Below are 22,926 nucleotides of genomic sequence, written 5' to 3'. Positions count from 1 at the left end.
GCTTCCAGCGAAATTTCCCCTCCGTGTCTGGTATAAAGAAGAGAAAATGGTCCCTAAGAAGAGAAAATGGTCCCTAAGAAGGCGTTGGAGTCCGTTTATCCTTTAATAGAGCAAAGCTTATTGAGTTGGCTCAGAATGCTGCTCGGCCTGATGAAGAGGTTGGTCGGCTGCTCAAATCCCAGCGTCAGTGAAGACCGACACAATCTAAACGAACGCCTGATGTTAATAACAGACAATTATTTTTATGATACAAGACGACGCTCGTTTGCCCCCCAGTTATTAATGGTTTAAAGTTCTTTACCTGTTTTTCTCAGGCTCCTTACACTGACAGTGTTGTTTTCTCTTTATACAGTTATTAGATATGATTTTCTGACTTCAGTCATTTATACTCTTACATTTACATCTACATTCTCTTTTATTTTGGCCTATTTTTAATTAGGTGGGCCCTTTTTAGTTTCACTTAAAAACAGTAATAAGGTGGAATTATGTCTTGCCACTCGGGTCCTGCTGTCTACAGTCAATTTAGTGAATGCTGCTGAATGAAAATGACTCTGTTGGTGGTCTGAAACGTGATTAAAGTGAAAAAAACTGAAAAGCACTTTAATGGTAATGTTGGGATTGAACGCATTCGCCAAAATCCCATTTACAGTTATAGCCTGCTTTGTTGTTTCTTAAAATGGTGATGGGAGAACGGAGGAAAATCAGGGAAGTCGGAAGGTTTTTGTTTCGTTTTTCTGAAGGAGAGTCCACAGGTGAAACGTGTTGTAATAACATCTTAAAACCAGCTGGAGCTGTCTAGTTTCTGTGTTTAGTTGTTAATGGGGAAAACCGAGTAGCGTGACCAAGCTCCAAGCTTTGAGGCTCTTGGTGTGATTAGCACTACGATCAGAGGTTATAGTTCTTGTAATTGGACTCTCAGTTGGAGGTAAATCCATTATTGTGGGATTAAACATCACCGCTCGTAGTTTTAGCCGATTCGTTCCCTCTGCTTTGATTGATGTCATGCATCTATTTTCTTCTATGCGGACAGAAATGATGTGTATTTGTTTGTGCTGTGTGTAGGTTCATCTGTCACGGATGGTTAATTCAGCGCCAGTTTCAGGGTAGTTAGGACTTCCAGGAAGTAGAAAGAGTTCCAGAGCTGGTGTCTAACAAGACAAAGCTGGTGTGAGGCTGTCCCTCCGGAGAGGATTACACTCTGGGCCTGGAGATGACGCTCGCTCCCCGAGTCAGATCAAAGAAGCCAGATTATTCTCCTCCATTTGGTCTGGCCTGAAGAAACGGTTGGCCATTGTTAAATTCAGAAGAAGCTCTGAACATTACATGGCAATAACATCACGTTATGGGATCATTGAAATTAAGAGACGACAAATCAATGTTGTTTATTTGTATTCTGTGGCAGCTTTATGCTGGAGAAGCTAAAATTAGATAGCGACGGGGACGTCTGACGGCTGATGAAGTCGGGTTAGCTTGAACGACTAGATGGACCATGTGACCTGCTGGTACAATCCAAAAGCCAGTATTTGAGATTTGACATTCTCTTCTCTGTAATAGGAACCATCTGCAACCCTCCCAACAAACACACACACGCACACACACACACACACACACGCTGAGGTCTGTCTGCTGCTCAGATTGTGGACGGATATGATTAACCCAACATTCCATTCATACCCAACGTGGGAAGTCTGCAGGGCCTCTTCTGGGAGACACTTGTGATTCCAGGCTAAGATTTACTGTTTTATAGACAGTAGAAACGTGCTTGGATGCTTGTTGTGCTGGCACTAAGGCTAAAGCTAGCACGTTTTGGGGCAGCTTGTGCCTGCACCTCACAGCTTCTCTTACACACATGCAGCAACCGCAGTTCTCAGAGTTCCCCGATCATGTATCATAAGGCCTAAATCAGATTCCCATCACTTAAAGGGTGGACGTATGTGTGCACGCACACATCATTCTGCAGCTCAAAGTCCTTTTCTTCTTCACTGTGCTGTTCATCACGATCAGTTCCAGGAGGGAGAGCCAGATGGGCGGATACAGGGAGATAAAGAGGAGAACACTCACTCTGAGAACGCCAGATTAGGAAGACGTGCAGGAAAATGCAGATAATGAGACGGCAGGTGGAGAATCAGATCTGGGAGGAATGTGAGTGACTGTTCCACAGCCTCCAACGAACTCTGGCAGGTATCTTTAAATCCAGCAGGAAGAGCCGCTTCATGTTCACGCTTGCTTCATTCACGAAGCAGACGAGGGCGTTTGATAAGAGCCGCTGCTCACCATCTGGGAAGATGGTTTCACTGAGCAGCAAAGTCAGACCAACAATGGAACCAAAGAAAAACAAATTGGGTTGTATCAGGGGAATGGAGGATAATTCAGCAGATTTCGGTTCTTTGGGTCATCAAAACTGATGATGAGCCTTTTATGTGTTTATGAGGTGGAGTTTTTCAGGGTTCATTTCATTGAACAACTCTCACAACCTTCACCAAAAGGTGTAAATTGTATTCTAGCAAGGATTCTTTTCTTTTTCCATCTTTCTTCTGCTTCAGTGACGCAGGATGCAGGTCTTCTTCTTATATATGCTGCAGACAGGAGTGTGTCAGCTTTGGTTTTTGCTTTAACGGTGTACAACGGCTTTTATTTCTTTTTATTTTTGGAGGAATGCATCTTTATTAGTAAAGCTTTATTGGATTTTCCTGTCTGCCTCCACAGCAGGGACCCTGCTGTCAACCAAAGCCCTATAAAATGTCCTCTGCTGTCCCGAAACAGGCATTATCTCAGTGGCTCTTTGTTGGAGTTGCTCAGTCTTGGCCAGCTGGGATCATTTCTCTGTTTATGGGCTTAAAAGCTGGATTAATTGTGATACAAAAGGCTTTTCTCAGTTTACTGAGTGACTTTGGCTGATATGTCCTGATACACTTGTAGGAAAAAGAGTCCGGTCATCTGTGGTTCGCTCCCATGACTCATTTTTGCGACCTCATGGCGGTGAACACGCCACGGTGGTTTCTGCAGCTTTACATGACGTCACCCTCCCATCGACACTCGCTGCTTTTGTTGGCTCCTCCAGGATTTTTATAGCTGCAACACGTCTGGCAGTGCTAATTTTAAGGATCCGTACAGGAAAATCGCAACTCGGCGTGTTCTTCATGTAGCAGCACCTCGGTCTAAACATCATCTATGAGGCTTCAGAGGTTTGACAGGATAGAAATGAAGAGAAAAGTCTGCTGCCTGCCTTCATTTCTGCTCCGTCTGCTTTGCTGCCTCCCCAAATCTGCTCGTATATATTTTTATTTCAATCCCAACATATTTGGTGTTTGGGGAAAATTCCAGTGTGCAAACTAATGTGGTGTGTTTATATTAATGAGACCTAATATAGTCATGGTTGGTGGTTCTGACTGCTCATTCACTGCTCTTCATTTATAAACTCTAGTTTTAAAACTTATCCCCCCCCCCCATGTGTCTCTTTCCCCTCTCATGTCCCACGTCAAGACACAGTTCCCACAAGCCCTGGGGCCCCAGCTGTGCCTCATCCATGTCTCTCGCTGACCTCCCTATGAAGCACTGGAGAACAGCTGTTCTCTGCGCACACACACACACACACACACACACACACACACACACACACACACACCACACACACAACACACACACACACACGCACAGAGTGCAGCCAAGTGCAGCACTGAGGGGGAAGCCTGCAGCCAGGGCAGTCTCGGTTCATCATAGCCGTTTGAGAACACGCAAACACACAGAAACATATGTGGTCTGACATGGAGAGGAAAACCTCATCATGCATTCAGATGGAGAAACAGAGCTTCGACTCACACACAGGTACACACACAGGTACACATACAGGTACACACAGGTACACACACACACTGCTGCCAGCTCAGCAAAAATCAAAGCCACCAAGACCCAGCGGAAATGTTCAGGCTTCATGTTTCTCAGGATGGAGACCAGCAAGACCTTTGACCCCAACACGGTGACCCCACCCAGATTAGTTGCCTAACCTGGGTCATGTGAGACCTTCAGAGGTGTGTCACATGACACGGTAGCACTTTTAGCCTCAGAGGTCAGTGACACAAAAGAGGCAAAAAGGAGTTTCTGCCTTGAAGCTCCTGGTATTTCTTGCAATTCCCTGTTTCATTATTGATGTAGTTTGGGAGTAAAATAACAAAGTGAGTCAAGTGGATCCTCTTTAACTAATTTTAGCCAATTTTATTCAACATCCATATGCGGACGCTTGGTTTTATGGTGAAGCAGACAGATGACGATCAGGGGCCTCGACAGCGACGGGGGAACATGTATGTAATGTGGACCCACGCGGTGTGGCCTGAATTTGAATAGAGACCTCCAGCTGACATCTATCCATGATTAATGAGGGAGTGGAGCTTAAGTTTTGGCTCCTTAATGAATACAGTTTGAGAAGTTGAAGAGCCCATCAATATTTGACATGACTCTTGAATATGTTTGCATAATTGATGCAGGAATCTAAATTGAATCCTAATTGCATCATGGTGGACGTGCGATACCGCTCTCAAGTTTTCCCTCCGTCACTCTAATATTTTTGTATGCTCGTATGAGCGCACACGTGCACGCGCTCAGATGGGCGCCGGCAGACAATCAATGTGTGACTGCCGCAGCGTGTTGATGAACCCACAGGGTAGAGTACGGCTCTGCTTTTGATTGACACCAACTCTTCACTGTCTTCATTTTCTCTTTCTCTTGCACACACACACACACACACACACACAAAGTATTTGAATGAAATTAAACACAGTAATTAAGCACCAATCAAATGAATGTAGCATGTTGCTGCTCATTTGTGCTACTGTCTGGATATGTTCACATTTATTTAGAAATTTCAGGTTTTGATCAACTAAAATAGATTTATAATGCAGCAAAAAGTAGATTATTATAAAACTATGATGTTTGGCAAACAAGTCATGGGTTTTAAAGGTAGAATATGACTTGCTGTTCATATACAAGCACAGATTTCCAGTTAAGAGTCTTGTCTGTGTAGATTCTCAATCATCCAGGTCATTGTATATAGAAAACTACCTTAGTTAAGAGTCTTGAACATCACATGACAACAGCAGCAGAAAATGACCGCAATGATTATTGAATATTTCCCATCATTGCTCAGCTGTTTGTTCAGAACCCTGCCTGTCCTCTCATCCACTCGCGTGTCTCTGGCATCTTCTGAATGTTGCCGACAGCGCTGCTGCAGCGAACACTCACTGATCAGTGAGCTGAGGGACCCAGGTGGCTCCAGGACCTGGTTTATATTTGGAATTAGACGACTTTCCACAGAGAATACATTAGAGTGTGTTTGCAGACGAGGAATTAGACGCGATTAATTTTCTATCCACCTATTGGAGCAGAGTAATCTGGTCTCTTGTTGGCAGAAGGGACCCTGATGAAGGGTGGCACTTTGGAAAATAAGGGGGTTAGTGTGGCTGCATATTAATGTGGATTCAAGTGTGTAGGTGTGTGTGTAAGAGGGAGAGCGAGCGGATTTATCTCCCATCTTCAAGATGTGAGAGAATGATGTGTCATGACAGTGCCTCTAATGTCAAATGAAAGGACATCCCAGTGGGGGGTGACTCTGCCCTCCTCGTTTGAGTGGCTCTGATGACAAAGTTTGTCAGTATTTAAAAAGAAGCAGCCGCAGAGCATGTGCTGACATGTCTAAATCTGAGACTGGCCCAGTCACACGCACACACACACACACACACACGCACACACACACCCTTTCCCTAGCATGCACTGTGAGGCCTCCTGAAGGCCATCTGGAAGAGCAGAGTGAAGCACAGCTGGTCTCCAGTCAGCATCCACATCCACTTTTGGACCCTCTCATCTGCAAGATCCCACAGTCGAGCGCTGAGAAAGGGTGTGAAGTGAGAGTCCCGACGCCGTTGTGCGAATAATGTTGGATACGTGTAGAATGTGAGCTGCTGAGTTTGGATTGAGGCACGCTTCAGAGTGTGTTTGTGCGCGTGTGTTTGGGGACTGCCGCTCAGACACTAAATGCATCTGAATAATTGCCTCCATCTGTTGGCGGTGGGGAAAATGTGAGAGGACAAATAGAAAAGATTGCAAGGATGAAGCAGTCATCGTGAATCAGGATTGTGGCGGGGAGACTCGTCATTGTCGGGACATTTGTAAAATATTCAGGCATCTACGTGTGAAGCATGATGAGATACAGAGCTTCAGGGAACCAACAGGCTGCCGACCTCAATCAGAACTTTATACAGCCCGAGTTATACAGCTGCATCACTGCTTTTATTCAGAAGTGCACACTTGAAATAAAGGTGTAAAAAAGACTTATATTACTACCTAAACAAAATCTCATACAAAATGGACTTGTGGATTGAAAGAGGTGAGAGATCCACACAAAAGAACAACCACAGGAGATTTCCTCCTCAAGTAATAGTTGGTAATGAGGTGAAAAGCCTGTCATCACGTGCGTGAAGGCATCCGTGATGAGCACACATGTTGGCCTACACCTCTGGACTCATCATCAAAACACACCAGTTGTGTTGGCGAATACTCCAGGATGTCACCCAGTCCCTAGAATAAAATCAGTGCTTTACGTTGAACTTGAGTATTTCACTTGTGCTGTAGCCAGAATTGAGGTGATGCACATCTGAAGCTCTAGTCTTCAGCCTGTTTCTGGGGAAATGCAGTGCACAATCACACATGGGCATGAAGCCTGCGGGGGCCTGCAGTGGGGTCTGGCCCTGCTTCTGAAACCTTCTATAAGAAACTCCTCATTGTACCCAGAACCTCCAGCCAGAGCGGCCACGGTGGTGTCAGATCGGCAGTGTGTGTGAGGACCGACCTGCAAGGCAGCAGGACCTGTTGGTGTGATGAAGAGGATCTCTCACCTCTTCCAATCCACAAGTCCAATTAGAACTAGTATAAACTGGCTAATGAGTGCTGCCTGGGTTAATGGATTTGATGCAGATTGCAAACTAGTGGAGGAGGAGGAGGAGGAGGAGGAAGCTTAAAGGAAATTTATAAAGGCATCCATCCAGATGCACACATGCTGATGCTGACTCGTTCTTCCTCACAGCTGCAGGGTAGACACACACAGACACACACACACACACAAATACAGATGTGGCTCCAAAGTTCATATCTTGTTGTATTCGCATATGTGCACATTATCTTTGTTCCACACACACACACACACACACATATGCGGCTGCGATCCTGAATGCAAGCACGCAGCTCGCCCCCCTTTGTGTCCATGAGCTCACATAACCAGCACATCTGCTGTGCTCTCACGGGAACATGCACAGCAATATGCTTCAGCTTGTGTTTATGGCAAATATGAGGCTGCTGTTTAATTACTGCTGGAATCTGTCCTTAGACTGTTTGGGAGTTATTTAGGAGACAAATGAGCACATCTGTGCTCTGACATCCATAATGATAAATAACATTTACATTCTCTCATGGGCAACTGCTGCAACTTGAAGTTCATTTCCATGTGCAGGAGATGAGTCAGTCAGTCATTACTGAGGAGAAAATATGACACCCAGTTGTCCACAAATCACCAGAACAGGTTTCCTTTCAAAAGCGTTGGTGCACTTTTCACTAAACTACGTTTTTTTGTGAACTTAACAGCACCAGCCTCCCTAAGTGATAAATGAGATTTTTGTCCCTCTGCTTACTTGAGGCTCGTTTAGGTTTTATAGCTTCACTCTGAAGGTCCACTTCAGGCATCTGCTGGGAACACAAAGTAAACTCCGCTTACATGTGGTTGTTCCTGACTAACTTTAATGTGAGTCTTAATTGTGCGACATTTCTCAGTGCTGTTTCCAAAGGATCTGTTGGCAGCCAACGTATTTACTAGATGATACTTGCACTGAGAGGGGAACATTGAGCTGGTGGTTTTTTTTTATTTTGTTTTTGCTGTTACAAATTCATCCTCATTTCTAGTGTCTCCTATTTTGCATGTACATTTGACCATCCCGTGTACAGTAAGTGATGAGCCTACATTAAAAAAAAAAAAAATGCTGAAATTAAAAAAAAAAAAATCCATGCTGCAAATGGCAGCACCAAATGACAGGTTGTCATAGCAACTGTGTATCAGACGTTGCCACTGAGTGGGCGTTTTACAGTTGTAGGACGCGATCACACAGGTGCGCCAGTGGGTGCCGAGCAGCAGGGTCTTGCACGGGGGTCACCTGCTAGCCTTTGCTGCACATACCAGCTTCTGGGTCTGGTTTCTGCTGGATCATTTCCGATGGTGAAACCCCTCCAGTATGCCATTCCCACACATCTGCTGTTCGTTTTCACACCCTGCTTCCTTTATCGGCCTCACAAAGAAAAATGCAAATATACACACGGGCCCAGCCTGCAGGCGCGCAGCTCTAATGTTGTTTCTCTCTACGAACTCAAGGTCACGTGAGAGGCTGAGATGTTGTTCCACTTGACTCGCAACGAAGGACAGATAGTAAAGGTTAAGGCCTCTAAACCTGTGTGAAGTGCAAACCAGTAGAGTTCGCCTGAAGAATCATCCAAACCATGGGATGTTCAGTCAAAGTGGCTCCAATAGCATTGATGGTAGCTAATGCTATTCCAGATGTGTAATTTAAATAAATAATTCTGCCACAAAACACGAGTTCAAATTGCAGGAAATTAAAAATACTCCACTGAACACCATAGAATACACGCAATGTTAAAAAACCAGCCCAGATTCAGAGGAGGGGTGATGAGTATCGATGTAACGGTGTACAGCTGACTGGGAGACTGTGGGTGCACGTGCACGTGAGTCCTCAAACACCTACAGGAGATGCTCAGCAGCCTGTCTGTCACAATGTGTCTAGGCTGCCGTACATCCTGCATCATCAATAAAAGAGAGAGAGTCGCGCAACCTTCACCTTGTATAGATTATGGTTAAATGAAAAAGGATTTTCTGCCTCACCAGTCTCTTAACCCCCAACCTGCAACAGCCCCATGAGTCCTCATTCCCTTCTATACCCCTTCAAAAAAAATAGCACAATTAAATTAGTAACAATTCAATATTTCTTTACAAAGAAATATTGCTACTCCTCCTCTTTCTCACCAACTATTGTGATGAATAGATCTGCAGTAACATCAGTCATTAGAAGCTAATTCTATTAATATTTAAAGTCCCAATGTTTATTTCTGTAATACTGCAGAAATATGTGCATAATTAGAAAACACACTGTGCCTTCATGTCTACGAAACTCTAAATTTAAATCGTCTGTTGTGAATGAAAAGCTTGAAATGGTGGGTTGGGCTTTTTGGCCCAAAATCGTAGCGGTTGTGCGTCGGCGTGTGTTCTAGTGCGTGCACGAGCGTGATAAAGAATAGAAGACAAATACTGCGCACGCGAGACAGTCAGTGTTCTGTCTGCCTGGGTCCATCTGTGTAAACCTCTGTGCACGTGCACACACACACACACACAGAGTATGGTGGAAGCAGGTGTCACTCCCAGCTCATTACCTCTGACAGGGATGATCACCCTGTTTGCAGAGCAATACGCTCCACCTCGGTGGAGAGATGGAGGGATGAGGAGGGAGGAGGAGAAGGCAGGAGTGTGTGGACCGCAGGCTCTCTTTAACGCAACGTGACTGACTGTAAGAGTCAGCAGCTGTCGGCAGCCACGGCCACATTAGTGGATTATTGGTCTGAAAATGTGTTTGCGAAGACTGAGACGGTTTCCTGCTTGTGTCTGCGCAGGTACGACTACAAAGAGATGCTCCACAACTCCACCTTCTGTTTGGTGCCCCGGGGCAGACGGCTGGGTTCTTTTCGCTTCCTCGAGGCGCTGCAGGTAAAAGAGACACACACACACACACACCTCTTCAAGCAGAGATTGCGGAGAGTCTGTAAATGCTCTGTCTGCTTCTCAGTTATGAATTCAGAGTCACAGTAAAGAGGACAGAGTGTGTGTGTGGGGGAGGAGGGGGGAGTGTGTGTGTGGTGGGAGTGAGAGTGAGATAAGCACACTTGTATGGGAGGCAAGGAGAGGTAAAGGACAGTGCAGTGGTGATGCTGAGGAGAGCGGAACACTTGTGTGGAACTGTGAGTTAAGCAGGGTTCAAACAACATCTTCAGGCAGATGGTCACAGCAGTTTCCAGGTAACACCAGACTCGTACGTTGAGACTGCAGCTTCATCACTTCTGACACGTTTGTCCTGTTTAGAATTAAAACCAAAAGAATGAAATAGATGTGGCACAGAACTGTCGACTGATTAAAGACCATGAAATAAGAAATTTAAATGGAATATATATAGAGGAGGGGAGGGGGGGGGTGTTGTGTGGTGGGTTGTGGTAGTTTTATATCCGTTTACAGAGACTGAGGGACAAACTTCTGGTTTAGGTGACACCTTTATGACCTGGAGCTGACATAGCCTTCATTACACACACACACACACAACACACACACACACACACACACACACACACACACACACACACACACACACAGCTCTCTTCCTTGCTGTCATCCTTCCATCCAGCCCAGGGCCACTCCAGAGGTGACATTGAGCTCCTTAAACATTTTCCTGACATTATTGCACCTTTTAGGACCTTTTTATACTTACCTATCCTGATTGTTCTATAACTATGTAATAACATAAGGCCTCCCTCCCTTTTAGAATAGTGTGATTTTAAGATTTTAATAGTTCTGGTAACGTTGAACTACATGAATACGATTGTTTCAATAAATACTTAGTGAATGTTTGTCTAGGCAATTAAAATAAATGAATCTCTATTCTGAAATAGCTGAATTCTACTTGTTCGCTGTGAACGTTTTAGAAGGACAATGTTCCCGAGAGTAATTATTAAATGAGTGTTTTTCATTACTGTGCCAATGTTCTGCTAAGAAATGTCTGTTCTGAAGGAGTGAGTGAGTGGAGACGCACTCTCTATTTATTTTAACCTTTAAACTGCTATTTTTCACATCTTCTTTTTGATCTGCTCTCCAATGTGAGACGGCAGTCATCAGTTATCAGCACCTCCCTGCTGCTGCAGCCTTATCTGGATTCTACGTTGGAACTTATTTCTGATTATCTGATGGTTGAGATGCTGCCGGCTGTGCGTGCATTTGATGTTAGATTCAACTGAGCCGTTGATCAACATGGACCAAGACTTTATCTTTGCTCCTGTTCTTTATGGATATTTTCAAGTAGATTGGTGATGACGATGGAATTGAACACGTTACTTCAGTGTCTACGGCTGCCCAGATGGGACAGTTAAATAACTGGTTTTGTTTCCATTTTAAAAAGCTTTATTTATACGCTGTCTCACAAAATATAAGGCTTTAATAACAAGAGGCTGTGCAGATTTTTCAACATCCATCCTGAAGTGTGTGTGTGTGTGTCTGTGTCTCTGTGTGTGTGTGTCTCCTGCAGGCTGCATGTGTGCCGGTGATGCTGAGTAATGGCTGGGAGCTGCCGTTCTCCGAGATCATCGACTGGAACACAGCGGCGGTCATCGGCGACGAGAGGCTGCTGCTCCAGGTAACGGCCTGATACGCAAACCCGACAGAACCAGTCGCTCAGCCAAACACGCGGCAGCTGTTTTTATTCCAGCTGTCAGCATCCTGAGCGCCGCGGCGCTCCCACCTATGCTGTTTCCCAGCTAAACAGAGACTCAGACGGCGTAACAAGTCCTTGACTGTTTGGAAATGTCACTCAGAGTTTTACATTATTATGAGCCTGCAAATAAATAGAAAGAGCAAATGGATTTAGCTGGGATTGCCTGAGCTTCATGGGGAGGAAAGTAATTATATGCCCATTAAATCCTAATTTGACTGAAGTGTCTAATAATATTGTTTGACATTGAGTTTTATAACACCGGCGCTCCGTCTGAGTGAGCCGGGAGAGGTCTGCGATCATCCGAGCACTTCCTGATGTCCTGATGGGCAGAGGAGATGTATCTGTTCTCTTTAGTTAGAATATCTTTAATACACTGATTTTATTCATCAGGATGTAGAACGTGTGTGAAAGCTTCAGATATTAACTTCTGGAATAAAAACGCTGGAGCTCTTAATATGCTTCATAGTGAGGATTCTTTGTAGCTTCAAACATAGAACGGCACATTATCCATTTAACCTGCAGCATCTTCTGGTATCCGTTTCCCTACCTGATTTGACTGACATTGGGAGAGCGTGAACGTCCTCTGGACCGTCTGCCCCCGCTCCGACTGTGCTGACTGTTGTTTGTCGTCTGCAGATCCCGACCACAGTGCACTCCATCCACCAGGATAAGATCCTGTCCCTCAGACAGCAGACTCAGTTCCTGTGGGAGGCCTACTTCTCCTCTGTGGAAAAGATAGTGCTGACCACCCTGGAGGTGAGCCGTCGCAGACACACGCGCACATGTGCACGAGCTCTCGATCTCCCGGTGGATTTCCTCCTGTATCCCAGTTTTCTGGAGTCATAGTTAAACCTTGTGTGGATCTGGATGCTGTCAGCTCACCAGACACTGACCAAGAGTCGTCTGTCTTATTTAACTGCTTTTGCTCTCAGCTAGCATTGCAAATTTAACAGAGGGTTTTTGGACGCGGGCTGTTTGTTTCCCTCACTGCTGAATTATTGGAACAATTGAAGATCATGAAACATCTTTAAATGAAAAAAGTCAAATATTTGTGCAGCTGCAACTTTGCAAGAAAATCAATGTCATTAATGTTAGTAAAATTCATACTTCAGCAACATCAATTGGGGGAAGAAAATCCAGTTTACAACAATAAAGCTCCTAGAATAATGTAGAAAATGAGAAACTATCAGATTGAAAAGTTTTATTTTTGCTTTATGTTCCAATGAAATTCCAGAGTATTGGCAAAACTTACAAAAGCTTCAGCATTCAAGTAATAATGATAGATCACTGTGATCTGGTTAGTAGTTAATGGTCTCATCTCAACATGTACACACACACACACACACACACACACACACCTCTGTATGGGTACCGAGGTATGTCAGCTCAGATATGTGGCACCGCCTGCCTGAGCTTAACCCCGGTGACATGTTGTCAAGACAGAGGTGACTCTCGTAAAAAGGACTCTCAGATAGAGCTCGGTGTGTGTGCACGAGTGTGTGTGTGTGGGCTGTGGGTGTGTTAAACACTTAATCCTGACTGGCTGTCCTGTAAGAAAAGAGCAGAGCGGTAGGGGGAAGGATGAAGAGGAGAAGGGGTGACACATGTAAATGGCGTCGCCGTGGCAGCCAGCAAGATAACGAGCGACATGGTTTATTCATCGTGTCGAGAGGCTGCAACCCCGCTCCTCTTCCTCCTCCACCTTTTCACTGCGGGTCTGTGTTGATTCTTGCGTACGTATCTCTTTAGACACGTACACACAAACACTTTCTAATCCAAACTGTGTGAGCCCACACACACACACACACCTACACAAACACACACGCATGCCTGTTCACCCCAGCTCCCACACATCTGTGCTATCAACACCAATACTCATCAACACACTTAAATAGTACTAAATATTTCTTATGTGGTAATGGGTTTAAATTCATTGAATAATTCAAACAACAAATAATGGATGCCACAGTTCTGTGATGCTCTATGTCAAAGTAGAAGGGTGTCTGTGTGTGTGTGTGTGTGTGAGAGGGTGTGTGTGTGTGGACTGCAGAGGAAACGCATCCATCATATCATACAGCGAAAGGAAGCAGACAGTCACAAGGTCAATATTGGGTGTGCTGCGAGTAGCCCTAATAAACTGGCCTATTAAAGGGTGGCTACAGCCACATGTTACAGGAGAACCAGGATTTATCTATCATGCTCTAATTGGTTGATTGTGGCTGTTCGGGGCAGAGATTGGCTCGTCCATCATGTCCTGGCTGTAGGGCTGCTGACGGGGAAACGCAGCTGCAGCCGAGCGTGTAGAATCGCCCCTCGTGAGGCGTAAAGGCTGGGGGTTTTCTAAGGTGGTATTTAAGTGTTTTTACAGAGAAGTTAAGGGATTGGGAGTTCGTCTGCGGCTGAGGCAAATCGACAGTTATCGACTGTCTGAGAGACACAGCTGGAGAAAAAAATAGCGCCATTTTCCTCGTTGCCCCCTCAAAAGACCCCATAATGGTGAACTTTCTGTTCCGTCAATATTGCTCCAGCAGCCCCCTGCGGCTCCACCATTAAACTCTTTAACAACCGTCGGCCATCATTGATGCATAAACATACATTCAGCTTTTGGATTTGGGTGAAACTAATGAATCATTAGTCATTAAAAGTGAAGCTGGTGGTGGGTTTTCCCTCCTAAACTCCTCGGATAATAAATCCCCCGTGTCCGTTCTGCTGTTGGACTGACCAGAACTTCCCAACTGGTGTCCAAGCACTCAACTGGTCTGAGGCTGAAGGTCTGAAGGCTCCTTTAACCTTTTCAAAAAAAAAAAAAAGACGACCTGGAATAAAACAAGTTTGGTTCCTTTGCTGGAAAAAGCTGCACGATAGCTGAGATTTATTTCAGTTTGTCGACCTTAATCAATAGCTGCTGTTGAGGTGATAGAACGCAAACGTCCACACGCTCAGGCGCCCTCTAACTTTTATCGAACGCCTACAGACTCACTTTTACTTCCTTTTCAAAGCCGCTCGAATCCTCGAACAGGTTTTGAATAACTTGGTAGCTTCTTGGATGATTTTCACCTGCTGTGGTGGCACATTTTGTGTTTACAAGGTTTATTGATCAAGAGCGCTCTCTGGAACATGTAGTTCCTTTATGTTGAGTCCTCTGACCTCACTCGGTGGTTTTCCTGAGGTTGTATTCACTCCGACTTTTGTCATCCCACTGCTGCATTCAATCCCAGGAAAATAAAGCTGTTATTAACAAGGTTTTACAGCTGGTTACAGTTCAGAGTTTTATTATAGAAAACCGGCAGGGCTATCAAAGAGGACTGGAGCTATAAAAGCTAAAGTTAAGAGCTGACAGAAGAATGGCTGAGATTTTCCTTTATGTTCCTCGTTAAAGTTCATCATTAATGTTTCTTTGTCGTTAGACAACAAATGGAAGCAGCACAAGCTGTTCACAAACAAGAGCTCCGCTGGTCAGAGGGTTTGTGTCCAGCCTGGAAACGAGGCTCATTGACTGTTTCTAATGGGTCCTCCTGGACGTCGGGTTGTAAAACGTTGTCATGCCATGTGTGTCCAGATCATCCAGGACCGCGTGTTGGAGCACAGTTCCAGAAGTCCCCTGATGTGGAACAGCCACCCCGGGGGCCTGTTCGTCCTGCCGCAGTACTCTGGACACCTGGGAGATTTCCCCTTCTACTACGCCACATTGGGTCAGCAGAAAACACACAAACCAGTTCGTAGATCCGGATCGGTGAACCCTTCACTGCTCTCATTCCTGACAGATTCTCTCAGGCTGCACCTTCTCAGCAGGTCCTCGGGAACCAGGAGCAGGTGAAACCTGCTCTTGACCCCTTCTGGATTCATGTGCCAGACTCAGATTTAGGTCGCATCTACTGCGATGCTAACGGCTTCATAAGGAAGGTTCAGCTCCAGAGAGGCGCTTCGGTGCTGCCTGAGCGTAGAATTGGACCTTGTCAGAACAGCAGAATTATGGGTGCCAGCCCTGATCGACTGCCCTCCTCCAGCCTCAGCGAGCGGCGCTCAGGAATGGACCTTTGATGGATGTTTGTATTAGTTCTGCTGAAACACACACGCGTACCTAGGTGCACGTTCACGTGCACTCCTCGTAGGTCGCTGGTTTTCAAGCCAGCTGTGGTATTGCTGCTGCTGCAGCCCTACAGCACCGAGTTCCCAACAAGTCTTCATACGTGACCCACACACACACACACACACACACACGCATAAACCAGCTCTGAGGTACTCTGGGCTACATTTTCTGAGCCTTGGGTAAGCAGTGAAGCTGCTAACTGGCCTAAAGAGCTGGATCATGTGTATTTGTGTTACAGGAGCTCTTAGCATCACGTCATGCAGGCGGAATGAAGGCTACACGTCCAACATTTGAGAACTGCTCCACATATTTATTCTGCTGCAGGTTTTCTCTCCATATTTCATGAATGTGGCTGTGGGGCCTAGTTACACATTCATATTTGACACTGGTGAAAAAAACCAAACAAACACACCCAATTTTTAGCCTACAGAACTTATTTAAAGGGAATAAAATTCAAGCTTCGGTGTTGGTGAACACACACGTATACACACACATCAAACCTTTGCCTCTCCTGTTTTTGTCACGCTTTGTTGGCCGTGGTTAGATTAGATTTAAATTAGGAAAAGTTGGACGTCCTCTATGATCCGTCTTAGCCAATAACTTATTTCCTGCTCATTTTCAGCTTCAGTTACTTCATTCCAGCATGACATCAGGGCGAATTTAAAGCCACATCAGCTCTGAGTTGTCTGCTCAGGGGGTGATCAAGAGCTTCTTCACATTAATCCAATGTTTTAAATCTGGCCAGAAAAGTTTCATCCTTGACTCATCTTTGTTGTGTTGCTGCCAGACTCGTCTTCAGCATGAACCTTCCATATAAAAGTACTTCTGAATGTTTTGGGCAGGAGTCTTTGACTCACTGATGCTCCCTGAACTGCATTAATGAGCCTTCTTGTTGTTTTGCAGGTATTAGACCGTACGCCAAGTTCACAGCGGTCATCCACGCCGTCTCCCCGCTGGTGTCCCAGTCCCAGCCCATCCTCAAGCTTCTGCTAGCTGTGGCCAAGTCCCAGTACTGTGCACAGGTACACATCATAAACACAACTAATTTGACCAGCGGCCTATTGTAATCCTGGGCTTTGCCTGACCTTTGACCTTAAGTGTATACAGTATCCCGGATGAGCCTGACTTTCAAAGGGAAAAAAGCACGCTTGTTTTCAAAAGGACAGCAGGTCTATTCTTAGAGACGCTTACTCATATCCGAAGGTTGAACGAGTAACGCCGCCTCCTCTCTGTTTTTGTCTACATGCTCATCGGGCTGTGCATGTAAAGTGGTGAGCCAGGTACACCGCTGGGGGGTTTCTTCCCTTTCTGCTGACAGAAAAAAGGAAGAAATGAGTGTACTGCTGCTGGGTCATGAGTGGATGAGGCAACGGATATAAATAAGTGAATGGAAGGAGGAGAGTAAAAGAACGAAGTGTAGCTGAGGCTAAATTGGACACAAAAAAGCTTTCTGAATTCTGACACAGCAGTGGCCTCCTGCTGGCTGCGTTTGTGCACAAAGTGTTTCCCGCACCAACGCTTTCCTCTTCATTTTTCTTCACCTCACACAAAGGCAGGTGCACATGCACACCAGCAGCAGGCCGAGAGGCCTGCTGAGCTCACGCGCTCACACACACACACCCCATCTGTCTTTGCAATCAAGCTGAAATGGAGCCCTGCGAGTGCAGATTAATGTTAGGACTCTTCACCCATCTGTATCTGACCAACACTTCATTCATCTTTCATAACAGTTACAATGTGTTGGTGTGTATCCAGCCACTAGGTGTCATTCTTTTTACCTTTCACAGGTCTGAGCATCACCTTAACAAAGGGGTCTAAATGCCTCCCAGCTTCTAATTTGGTGTTAATATTGATGTCGGCCTTTTTGCCAAACATCAGAACAACATCCGCATGTCCGCTGGGATGGAGCCTTGTGACGTAAGCGCACGTTAGCTCAGCAACTGAAAATTAATAAAGGAAGATGGTTCGGATGTAGCTTGACAGGAATGTTTCTGCTTTGGTTCCTGACCTGGTGTTTCAGTCCTGCTTCCTGGGATATGAAGCTACTTTGACTTGCTTATTAAAGGCAAAAAAAATTATACAGTTACATCCATATTTAATCCTTTTAATTAATGAGATACAGTAATTCCTCCGCAGATTTGAAATGGATAAGCTAGCTGTGGTGTTATATGACTCTACATCAGCAGAGCTAATCTTTATCATTTAAAATAAAACTGGTAAAACAATGATTGATAGTGATTATTAAGGTAATGAGGTGGTTTAAACAAACATCTTCTATCATATACATCAAATTAGGGACGTTTGTGAACAGAAAGGTTTTCGGATGTTCATCTGTGATCTGGTGTGTGTGTTTTGAGGAATATTAAAGATGTCAGCGAGCAGAAGGTTAACTCTATTTGATGCCCTCTGACCTTTAGCTTGGATAACCAGGGTCACATATAGCACGATGCAATCCTACAGGAAAGCACCAGCAGATTCAGGGTAGATCGACCCTGCGAACCGCATCCACTAACATTTGGTAGCTAAAAATGAATCCTGACAGTGTGACATGATTGATTATGGGCTGAATTGTCCCGACCCCGCCTGCTCTATAATAATCAGACTGTAATAAAGTGACGTTTGCTTCGCTGCAGGTCACAGATGCGTCGCATGTTCAATGAGGCGCTGCCAGTTTAGGCTGTAGGAAACCGAACTGGCTCCATTGTCGTATGGCCCAGGTTTCTTCAACCCTTTCTTCTTTCCTTCAGATTGTTGTCCTGTGGAACTGTGACAAGCCTCTGCCCGCCAAGCACCGCTGGCCCGCCACCTCAGTGCCTGTCATCGTCATCGAGGGAGAGAATAAAGTAAGACTCCTCGCGCGTCGTGTCCACTCTTAACTGAATCACTTGTGCTGCTTAGGGTTTGTAAAAGCTAATGAGTTTGAAATTATTTTGCCTTGATGATGTTTGCACTGGTTTTAATTAAGGTTCAGTAATGGAATCATACTTTGGGAGGCTGATGCGTATTCAAAGTTAAGGAGGTCATAGTGTGCAACCACATAATGACATTAATTTAATTGAATATATTTAGTACACTGTGTTTAGTTTTTATCATAATAGCTGCAAAATAATAATAAAAACTGAGCTGCTTTGAAGAAATAAAGTGCAGTTAAACTAAACAGAATCAATATCCAGCCCAGAAGCCATGCCCAAGATCCAAAACACAGCCTCATATATGCTCCAGGTTGGGTTTTTCGTAGTCCTCCTAATAAACCTTAATCCTCTCATCCATGTTTGTACTCAAATCTCATTATTGCATGTGTTCAGGGCTCTAGCTGAAGATTATGGTTGGTGTTAAACAACCAACCAGCAACTTTGCCTTATTTATCAGGTGTTAAACGGATAAGCTGGGTATTATAGAAACCCATATATGTCATTATACCTGAAATATCACGCTCCATTTTCCAACAGGAAATGAGCAGATTGGAAGTGTGACCCCAGATTAACAGAGTTCAGAGTGGGGAAAAAAGAGGTGGAGGTCTTTTCACGCATTAAAAGCATGCGGACTCATCAACAGAACTGTCATCTGCAACGAAAAGTTGAAAACTCAGGGAACTCAGATTCAGTTAGACAGAAGCATCAGCTCCACCAACACCAATGTTCTGCTCTGCACACAGCTTGGAAACGGTGGCAGAGATGTTAAGGGATTCCAAAGGGGGGTGAGAACAGCTGCTCATCCAGCAAGCTAAAACATTTAGCTTTTAGCTGGAGGGCCGTTCTTCAGCGTTAACGTTACTGGTTCCATCTCGGCAAACAGAGGAGCGTTTATTTTCTCTACAGTGTGACTGACACTGCAACGCCGCATGTTTATCCCACAGCTTGGACCCTGCAGCGAGACGTTGGCCCGAACCCCGCGTATTTATTGTGACAGCCTCATTACTGTTTGGAGGGAGACGCGGCTGTGTGGCGGGTTTGTTGTCAAAGTCAAAGGTCACATGTGGACCTACCAGCTGATGTTTGCCTCTGGTTGTTGCTGTCAGGGCTCACATTAAACGGAATCACCTGCGATCTGAGACAGCTCCGTTTATGGTTTCCCCTCCCCCCGTTGCCCTGAGTGGTTTCTCCCAGGCTGTCAGTCACCACAGGCGGGATCAGGCTGTTACAGTGGGCGTAGTGTACTTGTCTTCTGTGTGTGTGTGTGTGTGGTGTGTGTGTGTGTGTGTGTGTGAGCCTGTGGTTTGGTGCGTTTACTGTGGTGAGCCAAGCTGTGTTCCTCTACTCCACAGTGAAAGAGGGTTTTTTTTTAAAAACCTTTTCCTTTAGTTCTCTCCTTTCTTCACCATCTCTTTCAACATATTCCTCCCTTTACTTCCACTCTTTTTCGTCCGTATTGGTTGTCCCGTCATTCTGTTTTGACTCCTGACTCTTAACTGGAACACGTCGGTCTTAACTTGTACCTTCCTGCAGGAAGTCACTCACCTTTCAAGGTTGAAATCATCGGTATTCCTAACCTGGATTTACTCAGTTCAAACCACCCCCCCTCCTCCCCGTCCCCCACCCGCTAACCACCGTCACCACCCACAACTAGTTGAATGTGCAGAAAGTGCTGGTTTTCCACTGTCCTTCAGAGAGGAGGTGAAGAGCTGCAGGCAGCTTTCTGCTGCAGGAGCTCAGTCCTGGAGAGCAGCAGGAGGCCTCAGGCTAATATTTCACACTTCTAGCATTACAAACCATCTGGGCTTTGAAAACACCAGCGTCTCATCCTCCTTTTTCTTCTTCCTCTCATTTCTCTTGCTCTCACTGTACCACAAAGGCTTTGCTTTGGGTATTTTTTTAAACTAGATAGTTTCTCTGCATACATTTACTGCAGTAATAATATCTCCACACGTCCACCTCATGTGGCCTGTTTGGTGGAGCGAAGCCCAGCAGATGTGTGACGAAGCAGCTGTGAGCTCCGACGGCCTTGAATCAACATCAGCTGCATTTTTGTCCCATTTTCCCATCGCATCAGGCTGAATAATGATTCTTTCTGAAGACTTCTCTGCCCTGAAAATCATTAGTGCTGTGGGAGGAAAGAGTCTTGACCCCCAGTGGTGGGGGGGTGGGGGGGTAAAGCAATAATAAAGCAGAGTTTAAGTAATTATTCATGCTGATTTGGATGCTTTCTGCACAAGTAACATCTAAACTCAGCTTGTTGAAGATGCAGTTAGTCTCCTGGCAGAATGAACTTACATGTTAATGTAGTGGCCTTTTCAGGTGCACTTTCTAAAGAACTCTTTATCTGCCAGAGCGGCGTTGAGTAATCAGGCCGCCGGTCTTTGCAGCGTTTTGTGTCTGCCATTAAATGGCTGGTTGGTTGGTGTGGGAGGCAGTTTGAGATGAAGCTCGCACCCAGCTTACAGCAAGAACCCCGGTTTTCAACAGGAAGCCACTGTTGATGCATCAGAGCTTTCTTTCAACACAACAAATACTTTTCATGTAAATAATCTCAAGAGTGTGACCCCACATCCTCCCACCAGTCATACTCGCGCTGCGTTTCCAGTAACTGGGTTGACCAGGCATGACAGGGTTTAGTTTCATTTGCTGTTAAATACACACATAAGACGGTAAATCTGAGCCGTGTAGGACACATGACTCAGGTCTGCCTGATGTTATTGATTTCAATTGGAAGGACGAGGCTCAGCTGTCACGGAAACACGCGCCGCCATCTGTTGATGTTGTGGCTTCCCGCACGTCTCATCATCATTTATCAGCAGTCATTAAAAATGTATAAAGCTTTCATTCTTGAATTGCTCCCAGAATGAGGCTCAACTGCACCGATTCTGTCTCCAGCTGCTTTTGTCCTCCAGAGTTTTCGGTATTCACACATGCAGCAGAGCAGGATTCCTACAGCAGTGGAATCAGTGGCGTCACATGTCTGCTTCACAGCCTGGTTGAGTCATGCTGCTTCCATCCCAAAATATATCCAAAGGAAAACCTTGTGTTCACTGACTCAGGACATGAGGAAGTGATTACTGGGTCCCTCCAACCCTGGGAAACTTTTTTGGAATTTCCAAGATTAGTAAAAGGATGTGGGGGTGGAAATTGGACCTTGTTAAGTTTGATTATCTGGATTATTTTGAGCTGACGTCAGATTCTAAACATATATAAAATAAACTCACGATGTTTGTGCATTTAATCACCTGTTTTATACTGTTTGTGAACATTTGAAGTGTACATCATGAAAGATGACACGTTTGAAACAGGAAATCTGACTGAGGTCCCTTCCTCCCACAGGTGATGAGCAGCCGCTTTTTGCCCTACGAAACCATCGTGACTGACGCTGTCCTCAGCCTGGACGAAGACACCGTGCTGTCCACCACAGAGGTTTGTGTTTCCTGTTTTGGTGTCCGCCGGACATTCGGCTGGTGTGCGTTTGTGGATCTGCCTCTCAGGAATGAAAACTGCGGACGTTGACTTTACACCAGCGCACAAGAAGGACTGATTAGAAGAGGTTGCATCAGCCTCCTTCTCATTTACAACTGAGATGTTCCAGGCATTTCTGGTTTTGCTCATGATGCTGGGACTCTTCCCCGGTGCTGTTGGCACGGCACCATGGGAAGCCAGATGCTGAATCTGAATTGCCGATTGTACCAAAGATTGCGGTGGCACTGAAAAGGAACATCAAGTCCCAAACGCTGAGCCCACTCACAGTTTTACTGTCAACACAGCGGGAGCGAGAACACAAACAAATCCAAAAAGAACATTGTTCACGGCTCGAAACAAAACATCAGCCAACATACCCAGAAGCTTGGAATTTCCTGTTTAGCTGTCCGTCAACGTCACTTTAGAATAAATACCAACAAAACTGAAAGAATCATCCTGTTCAGATAAACTTCAAGAACTTCCACTTCTGTAGAAGTTGCAGATGCACAAGATGCTGTGTGTGTGTGCGTGTGTGTGACCGTTGTGTATCTGTGTGTCAGGTGGATTTTGCCTTCACCGTCTGGCAGAGTTTTCCAGAGAGAATCGTAGGTTACCCTGCAAGAAGCCACTTCTGGGACAGCAACAAGGAGCGCTGGGGCTACACATCCAAATGGACCAACGACTACTCGATGGTGTTGACCGGTGCCGCCATCTACCACAGGTACAGTGGTCTCGTCACGGTCCTCCTCCAGTGATGTGACGCGCGTCCGTCTCAGTTCCTGAACTCGCTCGTGCTCTCGGTTTTAACATGGCGTCAGTCAGCTGCGATGGAAACACTCCATTAGGCTGGAGGCAGCTAATTACTGCAGCCACACATTTA

At 45.4% G+C, this 22,926-nt stretch overlaps 1 protein-coding gene across 1 annotated transcript in view; it reads left to right on the top strand.

Annotated features, from left to right (window-relative positions):
- Positions 1-22,926, top strand: part of ext1b (exostosin glycosyltransferase 1b) — a 73,584-nt gene that overhangs the window by 46,520 nt on the left and 4,138 nt on the right. Inside the window, exons 2-9 of the mRNA XM_057020357.1 lie at positions 9,712-9,805; positions 11,388-11,495; positions 12,210-12,329; positions 15,133-15,265; positions 16,567-16,685; positions 18,411-18,506; positions 21,918-22,007; positions 22,607-22,767. Of these exons, the coding sequence (XP_056876337.1) occupies positions 9,712-9,805; positions 11,388-11,495; positions 12,210-12,329; positions 15,133-15,265; positions 16,567-16,685; positions 18,411-18,506; positions 21,918-22,007; positions 22,607-22,767 (921 nt within the window). The remainder of the gene's footprint in view (positions 1-9,711; positions 9,806-11,387; positions 11,496-12,209; positions 12,330-15,132; positions 15,266-16,566; positions 16,686-18,410; positions 18,507-21,917; positions 22,008-22,606; positions 22,768-22,926) is intronic.

The sequence above is a fragment of the Takifugu flavidus genome, chromosome 21, assembly GCF_003711565.1.
Source record: "Takifugu flavidus isolate HTHZ2018 chromosome 21, ASM371156v2, whole genome shotgun sequence".
NCBI classification, from domain to species: Eukaryota; Metazoa; Chordata; class Actinopteri; order Tetraodontiformes; family Tetraodontidae; genus Takifugu; species Takifugu flavidus.
The sequence above is the reverse complement of the archived record's forward strand: the minus strand, read 5'-3'. Positions and strand labels throughout refer to the sequence as shown.